Raw genomic sequence first — 26,549 nt, 5'->3', positions numbered from 1 at the left:
ATCGTTGAAGCTAACGGTGCTTGTCAAATGGAGGTGAGTGCTTCTCACTAGCTATATGAACGCTTTTTATATTCGCTTTGCTTTTTCACTTCCCTTTAGTGTAGTGAATCCAAACGGATCATCTGACAAAAAAACCGGCCCCTCTAGACAAAGACCAACAAAATCGAAGGGTTTGAAAAAATGTGCGGGGATCACAGAAATCAAGAGCATACAAACTGGGAACGAAATAACGTGGAACCCGCATGTTTCTATATCACTTGAATATTGGCTCAAACTCCTCCTGAAAGATGATGCTCCAGTGTCTCCAAACTATTGGTTCTTTTCAAAATCGGGCGCTAGGCTCCCAGCGCCAATGCTGTGGAGGAAAACGCCGGGGGCCCCCGTGGAAACGCCCCTCCCCTTTGGAGGAGGTTTGCGGGGCGGGGCTCCCACGCATGCTCCGTGCTAGTGCGCCCATTGGCGCGGCGGCCGGGCGCGTGCGCAGTACCCAATGGGTGCCTGAACGCGGAAGACCTGGCCCCGCGGAGGTTCCCGCTTCTGAAGCGTGGGAGGCGCAAGTCGCGGCAGGTTGTAGGTTTTGGTCTTGGCCCCAAGGGGTTCCCCTGGGCCATTAGAACCCGAGAGAGGAAGAGGAGGCACCGTAGCGGGGGCTGAGGGGCCGAACCCCCACCTGTACTCCAGGCGGGAGGGGTCGTAGGGAGGGGAGAAGCACTGATCACAGGGCTGAGGAGCCTCCGGGACCGATCCCGGAGCATGGGGGGCTGGACCGGGTCCCCAAGCATGGGGAGCTGGAACCGCCGAGGTTGCCTGGCCGGGCCCTGCCCGACTGTCAGTTCCTCGGTGCTAGCGCTGCTCAGGCAGCTGCCGAATCTGTAGCCCGGCCCCGCTGGAGGTCGTCGGCCGAAAGATAGCAGCATGAGTTCCGTCGCTGCCTAGTTTCTTCCCCCTCCTTCTCTTCTCCCCCGTCCTCTTTCCTCTCCTTCCTCTTCCCCATACATCGTTCTTCTCTTCCTCCCCCGTGCTCCTTTTTTCCCTCCACCCTGCCGTCTTTTCCCCGTCTTTTTGATTCCTTTCCCCCTTCTGTCCTTTGCCTTTTACCCTCTGCCCTCCTGCTTCTACATCTATCCTTTCCCCCATCCTATTGCTCTTTTCCGTCCTCCTTCCATCCCTCTTCCATTCTCTTCCTTTATTCTGTCACCCTCCACCACAACCTCTCCGTTCTCCCCTAACTCACTAGCTTCCTCCCCTCCTCATCCTCATCGTCCTTCCTTCCTCTCCTGCTTTTCTCCGCCCCAGCCCCCGCCCCCAAGCCTCCGCCCCTTAGCCCCCGCCCCCAGCTGCCAGTCCCCAGCAGCTCAGTCCTGCAGTGAGAGTGTTGAGAGTCCATAGCTAAGCCCCAGGAGCTGAGCACTGTCCACTGTGCCTGCCTGCGAGTCTCCGACATGGCTCAGGAGAAAATGGAGCTGGACTTTGAGCCTGACACATCTGATGGGGGCACCCTGAGGAGATCCAGCAGCGCTCCCCTGATCCATGGGCTCAGGTGAGCAGGGTTGGCGAGGGTGGACTACTGGGGTTCAGGGGTTCCTCGACCCCCTGCAAGCAGTCTTCCTTCCCTAGAGTGAGGTTTGGAGCACATTTGGGCTCTCCAAACTGAGGGGATGAGCACTTGTTTGCTTGACAGTGACTAGGGTCCTGAGGTGGAGTGAAAGTTTGACCCCAAACTCTGGGCAGTGTGGGGACAACGGGGCCCTCTACCTGGAGCTCTGTTGGTCCACTCTAAAAGAAACTAAAAGAATCTTCTGGCTCTTCTATCAGGTTGCCTGCCCTGCCTAATTTACACCACTGAATGTCAGACTGAAGCCCCTGGAACTAGACTTGCAACTTGACACCTGTCTCTAAGAGCTGCTATTTCTAAGCTTAGTTTAGGAACTCTGGCATTAACAGAGGTTTACTTGAATAAATCACAGTTTATCTAATAGCGTGAAATTGAATGGCGTGTTCATGTCCCATTAAGTGTTTCAGATTTGTTGCAATGTTTGCAAATCCTAAAGTTGCCTGAAATGCATTCCAGTGAATAAAAAAGGGTGGCATGTAGCATAGGTCCGTGAAAACACAGGTTTTAGAAAACAGTACAAAGACTCTGCTCTTGAATTTTAGTGGTAGGGTCTTGCGTTTTCATGTGAATTAGTCAACGGAGGGTCTGTTTTAAGGTAGAATCTTGTGATAGTGAAGGTTAGGCTGGCAGACCTCCTGAGTCTATTCCACTTCACTTTTATATGTAGACAGTTTATATTAGGTAGAGAGCCAATTTGTGAGACCCTGTAGAAATGAAATTAGTCCAAAAAAGGGGATGGGAGTAGAGTTAGCCAGAAACATTAATCAAGCACAGGGAAGGCAAAGAAAGAGGTAATCCTTGTCTATCAAACTGATTATAATATTCTCATTTTGGGGGAAAATGGATTTACTTTTTTTCTTTTATTCAATTGTGAAACTGAGGGAAAGATGGAGTGACTTTCCTAATGCCATCCTCTGTTCTACATTTATTTCTGATACTATAGGAATAAACCGGTCTTTTTTGGTTGCCTTTTTAAATCTGGTAGGCAAGCAATTGCTAGGGACTAGGGACTAGGGTGATCCCGTTGACCTGCGTGTAGACTGCTGTAGAAATAACATACTGTTTTTTGAATCACGATTTAAGTAATTTCTTGAAAGGTAGCATGGTGACAGAAGAAGGGGTGAGGAGACGAGGTCTAGTCCTAATTTTCTCCCTGACTGACTATGATTATGAATGAGTCACTTAGCCTTTCTGAGTCTCTGTTTTCTCATTTAAAATGTAGGAGAGCTGCATTAGGCGATCTCCATGGTCCCAAACCTAAAAATCCTTCTTGATCTCTCATCGTGGGCATGGCACTCTGCTAGGCACTGCAGGATATTGTACAAAGATGAACAAAACATCTCTACCAAGGGGTTTAAGACACATGCACATGCTTAGTTTTCTTTAATGAAAGGTAAAGTCAATGTCTCAGGAAGCATCTAATTTCCCATTGTGCTCTTTGGGTTCCAAGGAGGGAAAGATGCATTAGGTTTGTGAAATGAGGAGAAGCTTCATGGCGGGCATGGCATTTGAGATGGGTGCTGAAGGAGAGGAAGGATTTTGACAGATGGTGGTAGGTCGAAGGGGGGGCATTTGAAACAGAAGGGGCAACATGAGCAAAATTCCAGGTACATTTATTTAGTTGGACAGTGGGATTCAAAAGTAGAACACGTGTTTAGGGCCCCATGCTGATGGGTATTGTAGAACAGGGCTCCCCAGCCCTCGTCACATCATGGCACTCACAGAAAGCAGTACTGTTTGTAGGTCCGCTGGGGTAAACAGTTGAGGCTGCTCATTTGTGACTGGTGGGAACTGGTTTTGGGGGGGGCTAAGCTCTGAGAAGAAGCAGCTGGAGGCAACCAGTCTGGAGCTCCGCCCCATACTTCTAGTGGGTCTCCCAACCACCGAGATCAGTATCTTGGCTAACCTGTAATCCACAGCACACCCATCACTCAGGAAGCTCTGAAGAGGATGGTGAAGAGTGTATTCATTGTCTGAAATGAGCCATCGAAGATTTCATTGTTAACTGGAGAATTGGCATTAATATAGTCAAAGGATATCTTAAATGAGAAGACCTTAATAATTTTATTTTCATTTTTTCAGTGACCTTTCGCAGGTTTTTCAGCCTTACACATTTAAAACTCGGAGGAATAGTACAACAATTATGAGCCGTCACAACCTGGTAAGTATAGGAGTAAGTATCCTTAGTGGTTTTTATTGGGGGAAGCACTTTCAAATGTAGTTCTTTCTTAAGATGATGTGCTATGCACAATTGTTTACAATAGAAAAAATTATTTTTTCTGTCTTGTTTGCTGCTTAATGCTGTGCCCATGTTCAGCTTTCGGTGCAAAAGAGGAGAACTGGTTAAAAAAATTTCTTGGCTGTGGGGCTTTGTATTTTAAAAAATTGTTCATTGTTTTGTGTCACTGCTTGCATCATCGTGAGGTAAGTCAGGATTAACTTCTAATTCTAGCTTAGAACAGTGGTCTTTATTTGTCCTAGAATGAAAAAAATCACGTAAATGGTAGCAGAGTATTTATTTCTGTTGGCCAATGCTGTTTATCGAAAGAAAGACTCCTTTAAAATGCTGTATTTGTATTCTCAGTTGAGTTGCTGATCATGACTGTTCTATATAGCCAGAGCTGTCGGGGATCACCTTATTAGTTGGTTGTGTTGGGAGAAATTATGATGACGTTTTTATATAGCACCACTTCACATGGGCAGCCCAGTAGCTGCTGTGCTCTGGAAGACATCTGAGATGTAAGCAAACAGATCTCTCTCTAAATGGCTGAACTAGATTTCCATAGTCTGTGCACAAAGGTTCATCAGTTTATTTATATGAGAGCCTCTCTGATCTCTGAATCATCTAAAATTTATGCACAATTATAATAAGCTTCCAACCCAGTAGTGTGTGAGAAGCAGCAAATCAGAAGAGGTACATTTGGGTTAAAGGTATACTAATAACTGCCAGCAAGGGAGGAGAGGGGAAAACTGAAAAGCAGACAGAGGTGTCTTTAAAAAAGTTTGTGGCTAAGGATAAGGGCTAAGAACGTATTAATGGCCCCTGAAGTGTCAATGGCACAGAAGCGTAAAATAATTGATGTTCTTAAGGACACCTGGGTCTTCCTTCCACCTTTTCTTAAATGATAGTAATACATACCCTTGTATGACATTTTACATGTTACAAAGTACTTTCACACATTTAATGTCATAGCAACCCAATGAAGTAGGCAGAGCAGAAGATGTTTTTCCCAATTAAAAGAGGCAGCAGCTAGACTTAGCTGATATAAGTGGCTTGCTCAGAATCACACAATTAGTAAGTGGCAGAGCTGGGATTAGAATAGAGATCTTTCAGTGCCATTCTGTTTGGTATAATCTGTTTAACAAGGGGACAAATATCACACTTTTAAGAAAGATTTCCAGCTGAAGTGGCTGAAAATACTTAAAGGGGAAAACGTTAGCTATTTGGAGGTTTGATTCACTTCACCTCCTTTCCCTGAGGATCCTGGAAAATGTAAGTACTTTTTTTTGCTGTATATATGAAAAATGTTTCTGCGTCAGTAGCATAGCAAAGAAGGGGAAATGTATTTGCCTCTTTACACTTCACTTTGATCTTTTCTAAGATGTGAATGGAAGATTCTTAACTCTTCTAGGCTCATCTCTCACCTCTCCCTGACAAATACCCTAGGCTCTGGCTGCACTAAAATACCTACTTTGCTGAAGGGGTCTTGTTGATTCTTGCTCTTTTTTGATCCTTATGCTACCCTTCATCCCATCCCTGTTTCCTTTCTAGCTTTCCAGTGTGGAAAGCCTTCCACAGCGCCCTTTGGGTACTTCCATCATAATATCGATTACACCAGATACAGTATATCACAGTGTACTCTGGAAATCTTAATGTGCTTACCTATGTGCTGTATTAACCTGCAAAAGGTAAGGTGTTGATGGGTGAAGTGCAAAGGACGGGACTGATGAAAGAGACATGCAGAAGTAAGATGTTCATGATTTGACCACTGATTAGATATAAAGGCAGGGAAAAGAGGACTCAAAGTGACTGCACTTTTATTTCTTGGTGATGAGGGGGAAAGTGTTGCCTTTGTTACGAGTAGGGAAATTGAGAGGAATTGGTCGTTTGAAGGGACAAAAGATCAATGCTTTCTGGGCATGTTGAGTTCCCGGTGCCACTGGCCCCGTGCCATTTTCCAAAGCAATATTCTAAATCGTTTTTTAAAAACTCTGCAAGCCTCCTATCTCACCACCTTTCACTTTCAGAAGATGACCCTTCTCACTTTGCAGAGAAGGCAGACACCTATCTTGCAGACACGTCAGCTTTCTTCTCCTTAAAACGTCTTTACCTTCACATGTAATGTTTTCTCCTAATGGCTCATGTAGTTTTTCTGACTCTCCTGTCACTTTGGTCGGTCTGTTGTCTCTATCGTGTGTCTTCAGTCCCTTCCTCACCAGCTCTTTTCTTTCCGCCTCCTTCTCCCAACTTACACATCTACTATCTGGAAAACAAACTGTTCTCTTTTTTCGTAGGTCTCTCCTTCCCTTTCTTCTCTTTGCCTTTCAGAGTTTTTTGTTTTGTTTTCCAAAGCTGAGCTACACTCAACTGCCTCTAATTCCTTGTCTCCTAATTTCTTGCCAACTATTTGGCCAGTTTGTAGTCTCATTACTCCTACTACAACTCAGTTAAAAACTTGTTCTTGCAAAAGCCACTAAAGCCCACTTGCTTGTCCATGTTGGGGCTTCTTTTCTTATCCTTCTTGAGCTCTTTGCTTCACTGAACACCATTTACCAGCACCTCTTGGCTTTTTTCTCAACCTACGTTACTCTTGTTTCTGGCACTAGACATGGCTTTGCTCCTCCATACCCCTTTCGGGTCTACTTTCCAGTTCTGTCTAACTGACATGTTGTACATCGTGAAGGTGCAGCATCTAAATGTCCGACTTTCTCCACAGTCAGTGTTTCGCGGTCCTCACTTTGGCTTTCCTGATTATTTCACCGCCTTTGGGGTTTCTTTTGTTCTCTGCTGGACACGTCCATGCTCTCCTCCATACTGTCCTGTTAGAATCTCTCCTGCCTTATTTGCTTGCCTAGTAGCTTAGTGGTTTTCAGATGACCTTATTAAGAGTTCACCAGTAAACATGTATTACTTTCACAGTGGGAAAAAACGCTTTTTTTAAAAAGGATTTTACTAGTAAAGTTTTTCTCTTTTCAAAACCTAAGAGAGGAATAAGTCAAAGAAAGGAGTGGGTAATGAAGAGGTATCTTCTGAGGTAAAATCATCATCTTTCAGTGGATAACTTAAATTTTTTTTTCACCTGAGTTAGCTTTTGCCCAAACAACTTAGAACAGTTTATCACCGTTTTATACCACTCACTACATTAGTATTCAAACAAGTTTTAATAGGATAGGGCCTCTTGTAACAGGATAATTGTCTTACTGAGTTTTATAGTATTACAATTTCATTTGCATTTCTTTAGAGAATAAACAGTAGTTGTTCACATTATTGCTATTAGAACCTTGTAAGATCTGTTGATAGGAATCGTACCTTATATTTTGTCATCAGATTGTAACTATTTTAAAGGAACATAATTTGGCCCCCAAATCATTTCAGTTTTGTGTTAGTAAAAAATAGTGATCTAAGGGAAAGCAAGTTATTCTAAAAACTACATCTTGTCTTCCACATTGATTTTTCTTAACCAGTAAGGTTTGTGGTGATAACATTAGTGATCAAATTTCAGAATTGATTTAGCTCATGCAAACAATATCTTCGTATTGCAGTTTTAAAGTATTTTGGATAAACAATCATAGACACAACATTATACTGGGCTTCTCAGTCTGTCTTCTTCCATTGGTCCATTGGTAATAAAAATGAGTAAAATCAGTTTTTTCTTCTCTTATTACAGTTTCTGATTTTAGATTAGTGGGATAATGGATATTTCCAAGTCCTGGAGTCTTTTTTTATATAAATGTACACAGCTCTGCATTCATTTGGGAAAAATGTTAAAGTCGGTGCCTGTCTAGCGACAGATGGTGCCTTGAGGTTGGACACCTGGTATACTTTCTAAAGACTGAATGTACTGCCTCTAGTGCATTAATGTTCAGTAATTTAAAGACCTAGATTTCTAAGAAGAATATGAGAAATTATCTAGAAAGAGGTTGTACACTGGTGCTGACAGCAGACTGTTGCTTTGTGATTCAGAAAACAGTACATGTTTACTTTTTCTTTCTAGTTGCTGTCACCCTCACCTAATCGGATTCCTAGTAGCCGACTGCACCAAATCAAAAGGGTAAATTTTACTTTCTAACACAGAGCCACAATTTTCTGAAGTTTACATTTTGATTTTACTCTCATTTTGAAGTTTTAGGTAGCAAAAATGCATCAGGCTGCAACTGGCTAGTTGTAGACAGATTGAAATTCTTCTGAGTGTTCAGATAAAATACAGATGTGGCGTGGCTGACAGTCTTAGAATGTTAGTTCTGCTGTACTATGATTATGTCCAATCAGGTAGAAAAGTCTTTTTTCTTTTCTTTGAAATAAAGAACTGTGTGGACAAATATTCTATTTTCAGCACATGTTTGTCTTTGCAGGAGGAAGGCATGGATCTGATGAACAGAGAAACCGCACATGAAAGGTTAGCACGTCACAAGACCACGGCACAGCCTAATGTCTGTCTTGTTTCTGAGCACTGATGGTGTTTCATTGTTGTTTGTTTTAGGGAAGTACAAACGGCAATGCAGATAAGCCAGTCATGGGATGAGAGCTTGAGCCTGGTAAAGTTTTCACGTTTGCTTGTGTTTTTATTTTCTAGAAACCTTTATAGTGTTCATTGGCTTTATTAATTTTTTTCCTCCATTTCCGTCCCTTCTGTTTCCAAATTTGTATTCATTTTTGATCTCTGCTTTTCCACCAGAATATTGTATTGCAATTAGGGTCTGTACATTTCTACTCTAAAAATGTAGGTGTGTTTGAGTAGTAAAGAAGAGCTGTGATGTGCTGAATTGTGAATTATGAGGAAATAACGCTTTATGTTTACAGAGTGATAGTGATTTTGACAAGCCGGAGAAATTATATTCTCCTAAAAGGATTGATTTCACTCCAGTTTCTCCGGCACCATCACCCACCAGAGGATTTGGAAAGGTAGGTTCATTGATGTGGTATTAACTCTTTCACATACTGAGCTGTTTACTTTTTAAAACACACACACGCACACACATACACACACACATCACCGCACTTTTAATGAATCCAACAACTGGAAGGAAATTCAATGAAAGTCTATGATAGTAATTTGGAAAAAAATTATGTATATATAGTCTCATTCACATGTACATGAGAGACACATAGGCAGCTAAACAGTTCTAAGGATGATGTTTCTGTCATTCTGAGAAGAATCTTTTGAAAACCGGAGCGCTAGACCTATTTTAATATTGAGTATGTTTTTCTAGCAATGTTTTTCACCATCCTTACAAATGTTTGTGAGCAGCAGTGGGCTACCACCAAGTCCCATTCCTACTCCGAGATGCTTTTCCAGGTAGGTAAACCTGCTTTTCAAGTGTGGTTGAAATGCTACTTATTAAAATTGTCTTTCTGATGAATTTTTTCCATGACATTTTATTATGGAAATTTTCAAACAGACAGAAAAATTGAAAGAATTTCACAGTGAACATTCATATACCTATCACCTGTATTCTACCATTAACATTTTACCAGATTCATTTTTTTGAGGTTTTAGTGCCAGTTTATATTCAGAGAACATCCCTCTCCCATAATATGTCCTTTATAAGGAAGAAAATTTGTTTAAGATTGTAGACCTGTCAAATCCAAATAACTTTTTAATAAGGTTTATCTTTTAAAAAAAACTGTTGTGGATATTTTATGTCATGGAACGATTTTAAAAGATAGCTTTTTTTAAAAAAAAAGAAAAAAAGATAGCTTGCAATTCCGTGTTATTCCAGATTGCCTATGCCAGCTCAGGTCATGTATTGGCAATTGTTACTCAACCTACAACACAGGCATTTTCCATTTCTCCCTCTATGAATGTCAATTTTTTTTTTTACTTATTTGGTGGGCTGTAATGTTTATCTTGCATCTTAGAAGTACTTCATGTCATCCTGTTTGTTTTTTTCTTTGAAGCAGGAGGCATCGGAGTCCAGTCAAATGCATTAAGCCCAGTGCTCTTGGTCCTGTTAAAAGAAAAGGTGAGCATCACGTTGATATTTCTGATATTAAACCTAGTCGAACTTGAATTTCCAATTAGAATTTCTGTCTGAAATTAGTTTTAGGCATGACTTTTTTTTCCTAAGGAAATGTATGATACTCTTCCCAATGTACGCTTTACTGATTCTAATTTTTGTAAATTAGTTATTCGATACTGTCTATATTTTTGTACCTCATAACTGAATCTTATTCATATATTCATATCATCAATATATATTCCAAAAACTGTGCCTCTCAGTGATCTGAATATAAAAGAGATGCAAGTTGATATGTTGCAGAAATATATGCTTATGCCATGGCAGATAGGTCTATAAGCATGCTGTATGCTCAAATATAGGCCACCACCAAATTGTACCTTGGCAAAGAGAGACTTGCCTCATGTTCAAGTCTATAGGGTTTTTGATATAATGGGGGTGCTCTCTTAATTACCTTCTTTTGGACCACAAAGCACTAAACGAAAATGATCTCACTCAGTGCTAGTTTTAGATGCTTATGGAAGACACCTAATGGAGTCTATTTTTTAAAACGGCCAAAGAAATTTAACAGTTTTAGTCATTATTCCTGGGGATATGACTACATGATTGCAAGTGTTGGATGTCATTTTAAACAAAGAGTTTTAGCAATAATTTTTAAAAAGCAATTCAATAAGCAATTTCTTTGTGTAGATCACCTTCAGAGCCAGTAAATCAGCCCTCATGTTAGGTAAACAGATACTTGATTGCTTTGGTGAAGATTTTCCAGTAATAGCATCATACACAGAATCAAAAAGTGCTATATTTCAGACAACTTAAAATTAAAGATGGTGTGTTCTGGAAAATAGATCCTGATATAGTGACAATATTTGCGTTTAGTGAATATTTTTTTATAAACCAGTAGTCTTTTTCCTTAATTCTTTAAGGAATTATTTATAGTCCTAAGAACATTCTCAGGGGCTATTACATGAAAATAACATGTGGAAATTCAAACTATTATTATTGTCGTTATTATGAATTTGAAATTTGTTGCGGGAAATTGGTGGAATTAGTATGATTGTTTCGTTTCAGAGCTATTCCAAAATATACCAGCAGATGGAGGGATTCTTTGCTAAACAGGACGGGAGCATTGTTGCTCATGAGGTGTTGAAAGCCCAGCGGCAGCTTTTAAAAGCTGCATATTAAAGTATGGAACAGGCAAATAAAAATATAACCTTTCCTGAATTTTAGTAATATTCAGAATAGCTCCAGAGGAAAGATAATATTGAGTAATTGATAATATGGAAAAAAATGAATGCTGTATTTGTTTATGCTTGATCTTTTTCCATCATAAGAATCTTGTACAGGTTTAAGTTTACTGTTACTCATTTCCTACTGGAATATAGATAGGCCCATGACTTAATTTTCTTTAATATTCCATTTTAAGGCTCAGATAAAGAGCTTCAAAACCAAGGCATGTGCATGTTTTAAATCATAGCTTATTTGGAAAAGGGATTTTTCTGCCTAACTTAGGGTTGTTAGTCTTTGCACTCCTGGTGGCAAATGTTAAGCTTTATTCCTTTGATGCAAATTTTTCTGTTACCAGTTCTGAGAAAATCTGTAGGATTGAGGTAGCCGGTAAAATACCAATGTTGTGAATTGATTAATAATTGCTTTCAGTTATGGATATGCTTTCAAAGTTATATAGCCATGTGTCCCTTAACAATGGAGGTATGTTCTGAGAATGCATCAGGAGATTTCATCATTGTGCGACCATCAGAGTGCACTTACACAAACCTAGATGGTCTAGCCTACTACACACCTAGGCTGTATGGTGTGGCCTGTTGCTCCTAGGCTACAAGGCTGGACAGCATGTTACTCTACAAAACAACATGAGATTAAATTGAGCACGAGAGAAAATGATGCCATTAAGAGACACAGTAAACATGAGATGTATGAGGCTGCTGCTGGTGTAACATGACATACTGTTTAACAGCAAACTTTTTTTTATAATAGAAAGAGTAGACTAAAATAATGATAAAAAGTATAGTATAGTAAATACAAAGCCGTTAACAGTCACTCATCATCATCATCAAATATTATGCATTGCACGTAATTGTATGTGCTATTCTTTTATATGGTTGGCAGTGCAGTAGGTTTGTTTACAGTAGCATCACTGCAAATACATGAGGAATGCACTGCAGCCTCCCTAGGTTATAGGAATTTCTCACCTCCATTATAATTTTATGGGACCACCATCAAATATCAGGTCCGTTGTTGACTGAAGTGTCATTGTTATGCAGCCCATGACTGTTTTCAATCTTCATTTTCACTAAGTAGCCTAAAGCAACCTTTGATTTTATACACTCTTTATCAGACTAAAAACATTTAAACTCATTTGACTTCAACTCAGAAAATGTTCTGATATTAAAATATATAAAATCAGTGGTCTCTACTAATCATCTAGCATAAATTATTACACTGTGACTTTCAACTATTTGGAGATACTTTATTTTTACTGTAGTTAGCCTTGATTCATTTTGCCTGATGCAATCAGTGTTCTACTCTTCCATTAAAGAACATGAGTATATCCATAGCATGCTATATGTGATCAATGAGAAGGTTTTTTTAGGGTTGCTGACTTTTTGGTTGAGGTTATGTGGACGTATATTTCTTCTACGTTAAAGCACGTGGAAAAATGTCTTTCAGGTAACAGCTTAAAGAAGTATTCTGAGCTTTGGTTAAACAAAGATCAACCTGCTTTAGTAGTAAGCCTGTAACATTGTTTTACAGAACCATCATCTCTTTCTGTTTTAGGTGAAATGGAGACTGAAAGCCAGCCCAAGAGACTCTTTCAAGGCACTACCAATATGCTTTCTCCCGAGGCTGCACAATTGTCTGATCTCAGTTCCTGGTAAAAAAAAAAAAAGAAAGAAAAAAAAAAGAAATAAAATCAAAATGATATTAGGGTATGATCTATTTAAAAAGAGACATCAAAAGTATATTGGGGGGGGGGTGGTTAGCTCAGTTGGTTAGCGCATGGTCTAGCACCAAGGTTGCCAGTTTGATCCCCGCATGGGCAACTGTGAGCTACGCCCTCCTTAAAAGAAAAAAAAAAGTGTGTTGGGATCATTTAAAATATATTGAACTTTTGATCCATGCTCCAAAGATCTCCATGGAGGTGTATATAATGTGAAAAAGCAGATTATTTGAGAGTCATGAGTACTTCTTTGGAAATGTGTATCTTTTTGGCACCTTCACTTTCAGTCCTCTCTCCTGTTAGGTCAGCCTCTCTCAGTAGGTGCTAATGGTGTGGGAGAGTCAACAGCTGGATGGTGTGAGAGAGGGTTTCTGGGTTGCTCTGGGTAACGGTGTACTGATTATAGCTGCCTTGCCTGCATTTTGTACTTTATCCCTTTTTTGCAATTAAAAAGTTTTTCTATTAACAGTTGCCATTCAGTATTATTTTATATTAGTTTTTAGGTGTACCAATAGTGGTTAGACATTTCTGTAATTTAAGAAGTGATCCCCTTGACTAGTCTAGTGCCCACCTGCACTTAAACTCATATATAGTTATTACCATATTATTGACTGTATTCCCTATACTTTACATCCCCATGAGCATTTTATTTATTTATTTATTTTTTAAAATTTAATTTTATTAAATTTATTGGTGACAATTGTTAGTAAAATTACATAGATTTCAGGTGTACAATTCTGTATTACATCATCTATAAATCCCATTGTGTGTTCATCACCCAGAGTCAGTTCTCCTTCCATCACCATATATTCGATCCCCCTTACCCTCATCTCCACCCCCCACCCCCCACCCCCCTTACCCTCTGGCAACCACTAAACTATTATCTGTGTCTATGAGTTACTGTTTCTCATTTGTTTGTCTTGTTCTTTTGTTGTTTTTGGTTTATATACCACATATCAGTGAAATCACATGGTTCTCTGCTTTTTCTGTCTGACTTATTTTGCTCATGAGCATTTTATAACTGCCAATTTGTACTTTGAATCCCGCGACTTAGCAGAGAATACCAGCATTCTCTTCAGCCTGGCATTTTCTAAATAGCGTTATCTGTTGTTATAAAATATTTTTGAAAATTTCGGGGTATTCTGTCACAATGCTAAGGTTTCATTTTTATAGTAACACTTCCTGATTCCTATGGTCTATTCATATGTGTGTGTATGTGTGTGTGTGTGTGTGTGTATAGATATAGATATAGATATAGATATAGATATAGATATAGATATAGATATATATATATATATATATAGTCTCACTCATCCTAGTTTAGGTATCTCACTTAAGGCCCTTCACTGTTTTTGTGCTGAAGTTAACTTATTTTCCGGTACCTGAACTTGAGCACTTGGATACTGACATATATTGGAAGGAAGGGGAAAGGATAATAGCAGTGGCAGGGTAATTTAAATTTTTAAATACATTCTAATCAACTCACTAAGCACCCATGTTTTAGACATGATTGTGTATGAACTTTCTGTTCCTTGTTCAGAACTTTCCGTTCCCTGAGTTTTATGGCTGAGGGTCTTTTTAAAGAGCCCACGAGAGCATTCACTTTATTTATTTTTTTATTTCATTCACTTTAAAAGGATGGTGTTCTCTAAATGGAAGAATTGTGTAAGCCATTTAAGATATAAGGGTTAACAATTCCTTCTTTCGAAATCACTTATTCCATGTTTTGTGGAAGATAACCTGTACTTCTAGTTGACCAAGAAGTTAGATTATTCTCGTTTATTAGACGTGTTGATCAGTACTGTTCTAACCTTGGAACAAATACCTTTTAGATTGTTCTAGCTATTTTCAGCCCCATAGTCTTTCTTCTCTCCCATCTCTGTCCTTGGTAGCTCAGTGAGCTAATTTTGGTATAGAGTGCCTTTCCAGGTATGTAGATGATTGCAAAGAGAAATCTTTTAAAGCTTGTCAAGAGGACTAATGGATGAAACTCTATACTTAGTGGAAACTGCATATCACTTTTATGGTAAAGTGTGTTTTAATGTAGGCACATGACATTATAAATAGATTTGCTTACCCAGTTACTAACCAAGTAGCCGAGTTGGTAAAAGATGTGAAAGAATTTTGCCAAGCTAAAAACATACAGACAGAGTAAGGTGATTTGAAAAAAAAAAATTGTCGTAAAGCTGACTGTGCAGGATGCCATAAAACAGGTTTACGCAAATAAATAAGAAAGAGAAGGTATGGTATTTACCAAGGGTCCTCTCCCCTTGTTCAGATGTTTATTCCTCTGAGTAGCAAAACCCAAGCTATCAATGGTGGCTGTTGTGAGGTTTCTATTTCTGTTGCCATAACTCCCATTCTCCAAAGAACTGTGACTGGTATGAGAGCCCCAGGATCATTGGCATTGATGATGAAGGGCACTTTTGATCCATAAACACAAAAAGTGTTCCCTTACACTGGAGAGATTTGTTTATCACAGCTACGCATAGAGCACTAATAAGCCAACATATGGCTCAAATAATATGTTAAAAAGAAATTTCTCAAAATGCACAAAATTAAGTGTCAAAAATACTTAAGTAATTAAAATTTTAAATGACATTTTTAGTAAGTTTGTAGCATCTGGGCTTCTGAGGATATTAAAACTTAAGATTGTACTAAGATTTGGGGGATACCTTGGATACTAATATTGCTGATATTTTTGTCTACAACTAAGAGATTTTAAATATGATTTATTTCTGATACGTAAAAATTGGATCCTGCTTTTGCAGAAACTTTTTTCTATCTCTTTAATGTATTTTCATTGATCAGATATCTATATTCTTAGAAATGGGGTCAAAGACAGGAAATAGCTGTGTTCTGGTTTTCATTGCCAAAGATAGCAATCTACTTGATAACAAAGCTAAGGAAACAACTTGTATACCTTTGAGGGAGTAGAGAAAATATCAGATCATTAGTAGATGTTATCTAATCATTTAAATTGTTATAATTTGTTCCCCACCCCACCCTGCAAAGAAAAGATGGGCTTTAACACTTTAAAGTTTATATACTAGATAATGACCTTTAAAATCTGACATCTTTGAAGTACAAATTAAATGTAAAGTTTGAGTATGGATCCATTTGGAATTTGTGCCGAGTGTGCCAACCGCTGCCCAAAGAAATAGTAGGCTTACTCTCTATCATATTTCTTACGAAATGAAAATTCCGAAATCTCTGCCAACCAAACTTGGGGACCATCGTCACCACAAGGCAGGAATTATGTCATTCCGCATTTAGTCCTCATAAACATCAAGAGTTTGATGACAGCTGGGAAGTATACAAGGTGTGATAAAATACGGTGGATGTTTGAATTTTTAAAAAAATGTGTTACAGTAAAAGACACATTGCCGTTAATCCCCCTCAAAATACTCCCCCTTGCTTCGAACACACTTATCCCACCATTCTTGCCACTTTCCGAAGCAGTTCTGGAAGTCCTCTTTCATGAGTGTCATTAGTTGTGTTTTCATGGCTGCCTTGATGTCCTGAATTGATTCAAAATGTTTACCTTTCATGGTATTTTGACTTTGAGGAAGAGCCAGAAGTCGCACGGTGCCAGATCCAGTGAATAAGGTGGATGAGGACACACCGTAATGTTTTTGACAGAAATTGCCGTATACCAAAAGCGATGTGTAACACAGAGCGTTGTCATTATGGAGGATGATTTATGGCACACTTTAAAACACACCTTCTCTCAACCATAGCTCACACCCAACTGACTGCTCCAAACAAGTTGAAACTTGTCACACACTGTTACCAAGGTTTGATGCGCCGCTTCCTGTATTGAAGATCCCTACCATTCCGTTGAATGGCACTAGGCAGCAGCATTCACTGTATTTTATGATCACAGCAGAAAGACTGCACGTTATCCATCACTTCTGGTACAGCAGTTTCTGTCAAATAAAAACATTATGGTGTGTCCTCATCCACCTTATTCACCGGATCTGGCACCGTGTGACTTCTGGCTCTTCTCCAAAGTCAAAATGACCATGAAAGGTAAATAGTTTGAATCGATTCATGACATGGAGACAGCCATGACAGCATAACCAAAGACGCTCAAGAAAGAGGACTTATAGAACTGCTTCAGAAAGTAGCAAGAACTATGGGATAAGTGTGTTCGAAGCAAGGGGTAGCATTTTGAGGGGGATTAATGGCAATGTGTCTTTACTGTAATACGTTTTTTAAAAATTGAAACATTTACCATATCTTTTGATCACACTTCGTACCTTTGCATGGTGCTTTGATTCATTTTGTATGTGGGGAACTCTTGTTTTGCTCCTCTTTCTTTTGTGAATAAGACTCTGTGGCATGAAAGTAAAGGCAATTTTAGGGCTGCTAGTTATGTAGCGAAGATTAAGTGATAGTCTGTTTCTCCTATAGAAAAGGCAAAAGTCTTCCATGAATTTTCTTGCCCAGTATGTCAGTGTTAATGTGACTGCTGATCTAACCTTTATGGTTTTATTTTAACATTTTTCATTAGATTTATGTTAGTGATTTTAACATTGTTTTTAATGTTATATGTGTCATGGCAAGAGCATTTCGTAGTGAATATGTGACAAAGACTAAGATTTAATCATGATTTATTTAATAATAGAAATGTATACATATACTTTGAAGATGTTTGTGAAAGCTTATACATCTGTGCAGATACTTTTATCTGCACCCAAGGTGACTGTGGAAATGATCATCTTTAAATGTCTGATTTTAAAAACTTAGAGGTTATATGGATAATGTTGGAGCTTCCTAAGATAAAATAGTAGAGACCAGAGTACATGCTGTATGGACCAGTTTAACTCACATCAAGAGGTAGGGGCTGTCCTGCTATAGTCTGACCTTGTATCAGAATCTGTGCTGGGCTTCATAGGGCTATGGCCAGTTTCTAGTGCATTTACCTGCCTGCCATTAATCTGACAGAACCCAGTTTATTGACTGGACAAGGCACAAAGTGGCTCAGCTGGATCGTATGAGAGCACAAGTCACACCGGACAGCAGAGTTTTGTTGTTACTTTGTCATTTGAATGTTTTAATAATTCTCTTACAAGTTCACCCTTCGTTTTTTTAGACAGAGGGCACTACTTTAACAGTCATAAGTATTTTTGGTTGTGTGGTTTAAATATTGCCTCAAAATGTATATTCAGTGGCTGGAATGAATTAGTTCACTTTTGATTCATGGACTCCTTTGTCCAATTTGAATTATCTAGATCCTTTGCTTTCTTGCCATTGTCTGGCTTTTGGCCATTAGTCTAAGGCTCATTAACATCTCCATCAGAGCTTAAGCTAGGAAAGAAAGAAGAGAGAAACTCAAATTAGACCATACTTTGTTGCTTTTAGAAGGTTTACTAATGGACACTGTGAAAATCAACTTTTGTCCAGTGATCTTTCTGTGGATTCAAAAACATCACCTAAGTCTTGCTTTATGAGAATATGCTAACAGTGGTAATTTGTCTGCGCTTCCATGTCCGTGGGTAGAGGTGCCAGATTAATTATTAGGTTGGTGCAAAAGTAATTGCAGTTTAAAAGATTAAAAACAATGGCAAAAACCACAGTCACTTTTGCACCAACATAATAGAACAGAAACTAGATTCTAGTTTAGTGAAAATATCTGCTTAAAGGTTTACCAAGTTCTGAATCTAAATTGCGCTGGCGACTAAATGTAAGTGTGCTATTTTTCTGTTAATGAATAAAATTTTGTGTGCTCATATTTAATAATAGAGAAGAAATTCTTGAAAAAAAGATGAAATGAAATGTTCAGATTTATTTATTTTTTCTGAGTAACTTCCCCGCCAGCTTTTTTTTCTCAAGGTAATCAACAGTGTTAAATGACAGATTGCTCTGCGTGAGTCATGTTCTATGTTTTTGAATGAATATAGGATTCACCTAAACAAGCGGGTCTTATTACAAATGGAATCCTTCAACCCAGGGCTCACCATAAGTCTGGTTAATCCAAGCCTGTTTCTTCCTGCTAAATAGCACAGAGCGTGCCCTTCGGCTGCCCAGCCAACATGTGCTTTAGGAAAGTAAATTCGTTTTAATATTAGTCTAGGCAAAATGCTGCAGGAGGAAAAAAATCACATATGTTCCAAAGCAAATATAAAGGTCTTTTGATTTTCCAATGTCTTAGATTATCTGTGCAACTTTCACTAGTTTGAATAATTCATATTTTAGACGCCTTTTGCCTTTTGGTTGAAAAAATATCAGAGCCAGCTAAATTTTCCAAACTTATTTTTTTAAAAGTGGTATTATTAATGATGCATTTGACAGCAGTGAGCATAGAGTGGGAGCACTGTGGAATATACTATTTCCATTTTTATTTTTACTTTTCCAAAGCCTATTTGTATTCTGTCTCCACCTAAAAACAATCCAGAAGCAATAGAAAGAAATGGCATTTTGAAGAAAAATAGAAGGGTAAAGAAGTGGGGGAGTTATATTTCATTGAGGGTGGTATAGGGCCCAGAAACTTACAAATGTACCACAGGTTGCTTAACATTAGAAATATATTAACAGAAATTCATAGAAATGATATTAAAAGACTCAATATTTAACCTTAGTGCACATTAGATTAGGGTGGGCTTTTGCAAAGGAGCTAGTGACCAAACTTCAACTAGAACCCACATTTCTTGATTCATAATTCCTTTTCCAATTCTATGCTTTTCTTTATTTTCAAAAATAAAAAAATGTGTAAATCCTAAAACTGCCTGACTACCTATCCAGCTTTGTCTCTCATTGTGTTCTCCTTACTCTACTATAGCCAACTTACCTTCTTTTGGCCTCTAGAACTATCCTTGCTTCCTCTCAAACCTTACCTAGTTCGTGCCTACTCATTTTACAGATGACAGCTCAAATATCATTTTTGGGGAGACTTGTTCCTCCTTGTTCTCCCAAATTAGATCAGGTTGCCCATGTTATACATTCTGAAATCCCTTGTATCTTTCCTTTATTGCTTTGATCACAAATTTATAATTACATATTTATTAGCATGGTTATTTCAATGTCTGTCTCCTACACTCTCTTGTAAATTTGATAAGGGCAGGGATAAGGTCTGTCTTATATACCATTGTTTTTCTAATATCTAGCATACTTCCTGCCCTTGGCAGGCATTCAATAATATTAGAATAAAGGAATGAGTGAATTTCGGCCAAATATAGAGCATAGAGTTTTTATGTTGGATTGATGGGCATCAAAGCCAGAAAGGCAGCCTGATGCCAAATTGTGAAGGTTCTTGATTGGGAATGTTGAAGTATGGAGTCAGATTTATGAGCCAGATTGATTGTCGGGAGCCGTGAAGGCCTGGGCTGCATGGGTAAGGTATCCCTGGGCTACGCTGTAGAGGCTCTTAATGCCCAGATTAGGTGTTTTAGTGGAAAGGTAGGAGCAGAAGGCAGTCATCGGGATTAAAGAGGTGAATGGACTGTGAGGGTATTGGATCTGTGGATACAGAGCATTCCTTTTAGAAGCTTAGCTGGGTAGTAAAGGAAGGGATTAAAGAAAGGAGTCTTTTAGTGATGGCAGGGAGACCTTTGGGTTTTGAAAGAGGAAAGGAAATAGTGTAAGAAATTCATAAAATGAGAAGAATATAAAGGGCAAATAATATGGGAAATTAGAGAAAAAAATGTTTTTGAAGCGAAGGCCTCTTGGGAGTGGGGAAGTGGTAAAATCTAGGGCAGTTGAAAGGCTTTGGTTCTGGAGTAGAGGGACCGTGAAGTAATGTACTTGACAGAATTCTTCACACAGTCTGGGGTAGGTACCTCAGTGAGTAGCCATTCCTTTCACTCTAAGGCTGATGGGAGGGTAAGAAGACAAATATAAGCATAGAAATCTCTTGAGCTGAAGGTAAGGGAACCCCCTCACGAAAACCATGACCTGTCAAGAGGAGCACTTATTGTATGTTGGACATTCTGGTGCCTCCAGGAGAGCACTCAAAATGGTACAGAACCTCAGGTGTCTTACTTTGCATTTCCATGACTTTGTCCTTTTGCAGATATCTGAATATAGTACACGCACAATGTAGTTCATTGCTATTGCTTTTATGCTTTTTTGTTATTTACAAATGCTTTACTGATTCGTGAGTTCTTGAAATTGTGTTGTTGCATGTTATGTTTACATTTACCCTGATAGATGCATCCGCTTATAATTGTTTTTGCTTTGTCCTCAGTTCAGATATTTTGGATGGCAGTAGTAGCAGCAGTAGCAGCAATGGCTTACCCTCAGCCTCACTGGCTAAAGGCAGCACAACCGCAGTCTCCAGTAGCATGCTCCAATTCATGCCCTCCGTTCATCTTGATGGATGATCTCTCACCCAAGTGACTTCTGATCCAGTGTTTTAACTGCTGTTTCCTACATAAAACATTCAGTGAGGGACACAGAACTTTGATCCGTAGTGAGGATTAAAGTGTCACAGATTTAAACCACTACTTTGATGCCATTCTTCTTTGGCATCTCTCTTTTCTAAAGTTCAATTTTACAAGTGTAGTGACCTTACTTATGTCTCTTTTTGCTGATCTCACTTTGGATCTAGTGACTAAATCTCAAGTACTCATTTTTGATTGCTTAGAGTATGTATAGTTTTTTCTCAGTGCCTCAAAGAGTGCCCATCTTAGAGTCTATACTTTTAAGAAAAGCACTGATGTATTTTCAATAATGGTTCTTTTTTCCCAGCAGTGATATGACAGCTAGAATTGATCAGAAATTCTCTTGCTTGAGAGATTTTTGTCTTCTGTTGACTACATAGTTTCAAATCTCTCATTTCACAACAACAGATGCATTGCATTTGATTACATTAAATGTTTCTTTTTTTTCTCCATCAGCCTAAAGTACATTATTTTGTTTGCCCTTTCTGTTTGAGCTGCTTACTTGCCCCTTTCTCACAGAGCAGAAGAAACACATAGTTTCTTTCATTACTACCCATACTGCTTGTTTGCTGTTGGCGTGTGTGATGTGAGGATTGATTTTAGTGCTGAGAATGGAAATGGACTTACAGGGTGCCTGGAGTTGTCGCCACAGGTTCTTATGACTTAGCTACCACAGTTGTTGTTTTTCTCCCCAAACCTGTTGCCCCACGGAATGTATAAAATATTGTTAATATTTTTAGGTGGTGTCATCAAGGAGAAGAAATTCCTGCCTTGACCAGATGTGTGGAGCATCTACAAATGAATGAATAATGTTCTTTACACACAAACCACTGTGTAGAAAAGCATACATGGAGCTTGACAGCTTGTCTTGTCTTGGGGGGTATTATGAGGCCTGAGGTGTCTTGGGGTGTAGTGCTGTGCTGTAAAGATGTATATCACATGGTAGGGTAGAAAAGGGGGCATTATGTGACTGATTGCCACATGCTTTCTCAACTGCTACTTTTTTCTGATTACATTTTTGTCATTGGGTTCGTTTGTTTTGTCGTGTGTGGTGAGTGGTGCTGTTGACTGTGTTTTGGTCATTCTGTTGCCACTGGAATTGGAATCCAGTTCTTGTTCATGTTGCTTTATAGCAAGGGTGGTTTGATATCTACGAGGCAGCTTTTAGGAGCTGAAGAAGTCAATGTTATTGCGCATTCTGCTTTTAAGAAGCTGTTTGAGCTGTGAACAGTTTCTGTGATAGTAAGTCTGAGGTACCAGAAGTTATTTCATTTTAAAAGAGGGAAGTCCTGAACGGAGCTATTTAAAAAACCTGAGTTTAGTCTGTTGTGTTATTTATTATTTAAAACTGTAAAAATGTCTGTTGTGATGAATTTCTTTTAATGTTCAGGTATCATGGGTGGATTGTCTGTATTTAATATGCAAATTTGCCTGCTAGGATCATAATATTCTATTTTTGAATGAATGTAAGAAACGAAAACTACTGCACTTGTATCTTTTGAAGGCAAATATCCTTGAATTTTAAAGGAAGATGTTGCACGTTGTGGGTACTCACAAACTAGTAATACTGTATGGCTTGAAGGGAACCCTATTCTCTTTCAGTTATAAGAGAGCATCACTTAGCTAGCAGTAAGTAGTTCTGTTAGCATCAGATGTGTTGCTTGTTTTAAATTCTACTAACTGCCATAATGGCCATTAATGGCTTTCTCTTATTGCTTTCACCTGTGCAAAGTCCATAATCCTTCAAACCTAACATAAATGTATATATTGTGAAGATTGTTCCCTTGTATGCCATTTTAAAGAAACATTACTTTGATGTTATTCAGTGTGTTTATTCTGTTTGTGAAAGAACCATGTTAAGCTGTTTCTGCCTATATAGTACTAAGAGATGGTTTTGTCTTACGGGATATTGATCCACCCTCACTCTACTGTCTTTTATGCCTTAAAGGGACACTTTTAGCCATGATTTTTTGGCTCTAGTTTAGGACTCTTAAGAAATAACCTTTGGAATGTGATGATATTTATTTTTGAAATTCAGCGGTGGGATAGAATTGGGACAGGAAAATGAAATTGTTCCAGTGGTATGAGAATTAGGAGGCAAGATGATTCACTTTATTGTTTAAACTAAGGTTTGTTTTTATTGTTTAAAGTGACTAGAAAGTTAAGTTTGTGCAGGGATTGTTTTGAAATAAATAAAAGAGATACTGACCTTCAGATGAGCTTGATTGATGGTACTCCTTTATTTTTATATAAAGTTTAATATTTGAAAAGTGATCATTGTTATAAATTAAAATTATCCCTTCCTGGTCTAATATAGTCTTATATCATATTTCAGGCTTCTATTTGAAAACAAGTACGAGATAATATGATAAGAAAATGCTATAGATGATGAACTTTTGCTTGAGTTATATTATCACTGTATTTCATGATACCTGCTTTTGTAATAATAGGAAATTTTGTGAAATGCTGACCTTGTGTATGTATATCTTAGAGTGCAAATTTAATAAAGTGTGTACCACTGCATAAAATTCTGTAAAAAGTTTTAAAGTCTATTTCCTTTATTCTTATTAACAATTATTTTCTGCCTCCATAGCCCAGCATTGCATTCTCTATGTCTAATTTCAGTGAGGTTTTGAATAAAAATTTATCAGGAACACAAAAGAACTAATAGCTATATTAAAGTTTGAGCTGTTTCCCAAAACAAAGAGAAACGTCTCCCCATAATCTGTCAAATTTTCAAGAGCATTTTGTAGAATTTGACAATTTGAAGGTTCTTGCCAAGACCACATGTATTTCTTATTTGTTTTCAACTTATTATTTTTTTAAACATATTTGTAAGACTAAATTGTTTTTAGAACAGGATGGAGGGGTAGACAGGCAAAATATAAAATCTTTTATGTATGACTCAGGTTACAAACACTTGATTTTCTTTTCAGTATTTTAAAAAATATATGAACTATTATATTTCACACTTACGGAGAAGTTGTAAGAATAGCCTAAAGAACTCCCATGTATCTTTCACCCAGGTCCCCAATTGTTAACATTTAACCACATTTACTTTATCTCTTTGTCTTTCATAGGTATGTGTATATTTTTGTATGTATATATAGTATATGTATGGACACACATTTTTTCTGAACCGTCTAAGTTACAGATATGATACCGTTATCCTTAAATGCTTCAGTGAAAATTTCCTAAAGACATTCTACATAACCAAATTACAATGATCAAAATCAGGAAATTAATTTTGATACCATTTAATCTACAGACCCCATTCAAATTTTGCCTATGGTCTCAATAATGCTCTTTTAGCAAAAGTAATGCACACGCACACACAGGATGCCAAAAAAATGTATACACATTTTAATAAAGGAAAAAACTATTAAAATGACAATAATATATACCAATAACAAAAGATGAATACAAGTCATGTTTGACTTCTGCAATTACACGAGGTGTTCAAAGTGGTTACCATCAGCATCCAGACACTTCTGATTACGGCGAACTACTGCTTGAGCAATGTTGACCAAAGTGTTATCTCTTAAAATGTGTATACATTTTTTGGCACCCTCATATGTATACCGGGGTTGCCAAAAAATGTATACACATGACTTGTATTCATCTTTTGTTATCAGTATATATTGAGTAGTACAATTTTAATAGTTTTTTTCCTTTCTTAAAATGTATACACATTTTTTTGGCTGTGTGTGTGTGTGTGTGTGTGTGTGTGTGTGTGTGTGTGTGTATTTCACATTCAATATTATATTAGTTTCAGGTGTACAGTGCAGTGGTTAGGCATTTATATAATATATGAATTGATCCCTCCCGATAGCTCTAGTACCCATCTGACACCCTACATAGTCGTTACAACATTATTGATTATATTCCCCATACTGTGTTTCACATATCCATGACTTGTGACTACCAATTTGTACTTTCTAATCCCTTCACGTTCCTCATCTCCCAGCCCCCCTCCCATCTAGCAACCATCAGTTTTTTCTTTGTATCTCTGAGTCTATTTCTGTTTTGTTTGCTCATTTATTCTGTTCTTTAGATTCCACATATAAGTGAGATCATACGTTATTTGTCTTTCTCAGTCTGACTTATTTTATTTAACAAATACCCTCTAGGTCTATCCATATTGTTGCAAATGGGAAGATTTAATTCTCTTTTTTATCGCAGAGAAGTACTGCATTGTATAAATGTAGCATAATTTCTTTGTCCAATTGTGTATTGATGGGCATTTCAGTTGTTTCCATATCTTGGTTATTGTGAATAGTGCTGCGGTGAACATTGGGATGCATATGTTTTTTCAAATTAGTGTTTTGGATTTCTTTGGATAAATACCCAGGAGTGGAATTGCTGGGTCATAAGGTAGTTCTATTTGTAATATTCTGAGGAACATCCATACTGTTTTCCATAGTGGCTGCACCAATCTGCAATCCCACCAACAGTGCACAAGCGTTCCCTTTACTCCACATCCTCGCCAGCACTTGTTTGTTGGTTTATTGATGATAGCCATTTTGACTGGGGTGAGGTGGTATCTCGTGGTTTTTATTTGCATTTCTCTGATTATTAGTGATGTTGAGCATTTTTTCATATGTCTGTTTGCTATTTGTATGTCCTCTTTGGAGAAATGTCTCTTCAGGTCATCTGCCCATGTTTTAATTGGATTGTTTGGGATTTTTTGGTGTTGAGTTGTATGAGGTTTTTTAAAAATAAATTTTGGATATTAACCCCTTATCAGATGAATCACTGGCAAATATCTTCTCCCATTCAGTAGGATGTCTTTTTGTTTTGTTGATGGTTGGTTTCCTTTGCTGTGAAAAAGCTTTTTAGTTTCATGTAGTCCAATTAGTTTATTTTTTCTTTTGTTTCCCTTGCCTGAGGAGATATATCAGTAAAAATATTACTAAGGGTAATGTCTGAGAGTCTACTTTCTATGTTTTCTTCTAGGAGTTTTATAGTTTTGGGTCTTACATTTAAGTCTTCAATCCATTTTGAATTCCTTCTTGTATATGGTGTAAGAAGGTTGTCCAAATTCATTTTTGCATGTATCTGTGCAGTTTTCCCAGCACCATTTTTTAAATCGACTATCTTTAGCCAATGTAAATTTGTGCTTGCTTTGTCATAGATTAAATGACCATATAGGCATGGATTTATTTCTGAGCTCTCTATACTGTTCGATTGATCTATGTGTCTGTTTTGATGCCAGTACCATGCTGCTTTGATTACAATAGCCTTGTAGTATAATTTGATATCAGGTAGTGTGATACCTTCAGCTTTGTTCTTATTTCTCAGGATTTCCATGGCTATTCGGGGTCTTTGATGGTTTCATATAAGCTTTAGGATTAGTTGTTCTAGTTCTGTGAAGAATGTCATTGGTATTTAAATAGGTATAGCATTGAATCTATAT

At 38.1% G+C, this 26,549-nt stretch overlaps 1 protein-coding gene and 1 non-coding gene across 9 annotated transcripts; both read left to right on the top strand.

Moving 5' to 3' along the window:
• The first annotated feature begins 478 nt into the window (after positions 1 to 478).
• Positions 479 to 23,672, top strand: PABIR2 (PABIR family member 2). 8 transcript variants are annotated; one of them, XR_016019902.1, is made up of 11 exons: positions 483 to 1,540; positions 3,698 to 3,776; positions 7,831 to 7,887; positions 8,189 to 8,232; positions 8,317 to 8,371; positions 8,637 to 8,738; positions 9,047 to 9,132; positions 9,735 to 9,799; positions 12,587 to 12,683; positions 20,938 to 21,785; positions 21,874 to 23,672. XR_016019902.1 is itself a non-coding variant. In XM_019717455.3 (10 exons), exons 1-10 carry the CDS (start codon positions 1,443 to 1,445, stop codon positions 21,941 to 21,943), a joined length of 753 nt encoding a protein of 250 aa, XP_019573014.1. In that variant the 5' UTR covers positions 479 to 1,442; the 3' UTR covers positions 21,944 to 23,672. The 8 variants fall into 8 exon arrangements, 6 of the variants coding, with proteins under 6 accessions (XP_019573014.1, XP_019573015.1, XP_074179383.1 ...); XM_019717455.3 differs by lacking the exon at positions 20,938 to 21,785 and having other exon boundaries at positions 479 to 1,540; XR_016019903.1 differs by lacking the exon at positions 20,938 to 21,785 and having other exon boundaries at positions 1,308 to 1,540; positions 3,698 to 3,788; positions 12,587 to 12,738; positions 21,874 to 22,010.
• LOC141569804 (small nucleolar RNA U109) lies at positions 12,310 to 12,453 on the top strand. Its single transcript, XR_012493597.1, has one exon. It is a non-coding gene; the product is annotated as a small nucleolar RNA U109 (small nucleolar RNA).
• Positions 23,673 to 26,549: the final 2,877 nt, after the last annotated feature.

The sequence above is a fragment of the Rhinolophus sinicus genome, chromosome 18 (genome assembly GCF_057876585.1).
Source record: "Rhinolophus sinicus isolate RSI-liver-muscle chromosome 18, RSI-T2T, whole genome shotgun sequence".
Lineage (NCBI taxonomy): Eukaryota > Metazoa > Chordata > Mammalia > Chiroptera > Rhinolophidae > Rhinolophus > Rhinolophus sinicus.
This window is presented reverse-complemented; position numbering and strand designations above follow the sequence as displayed.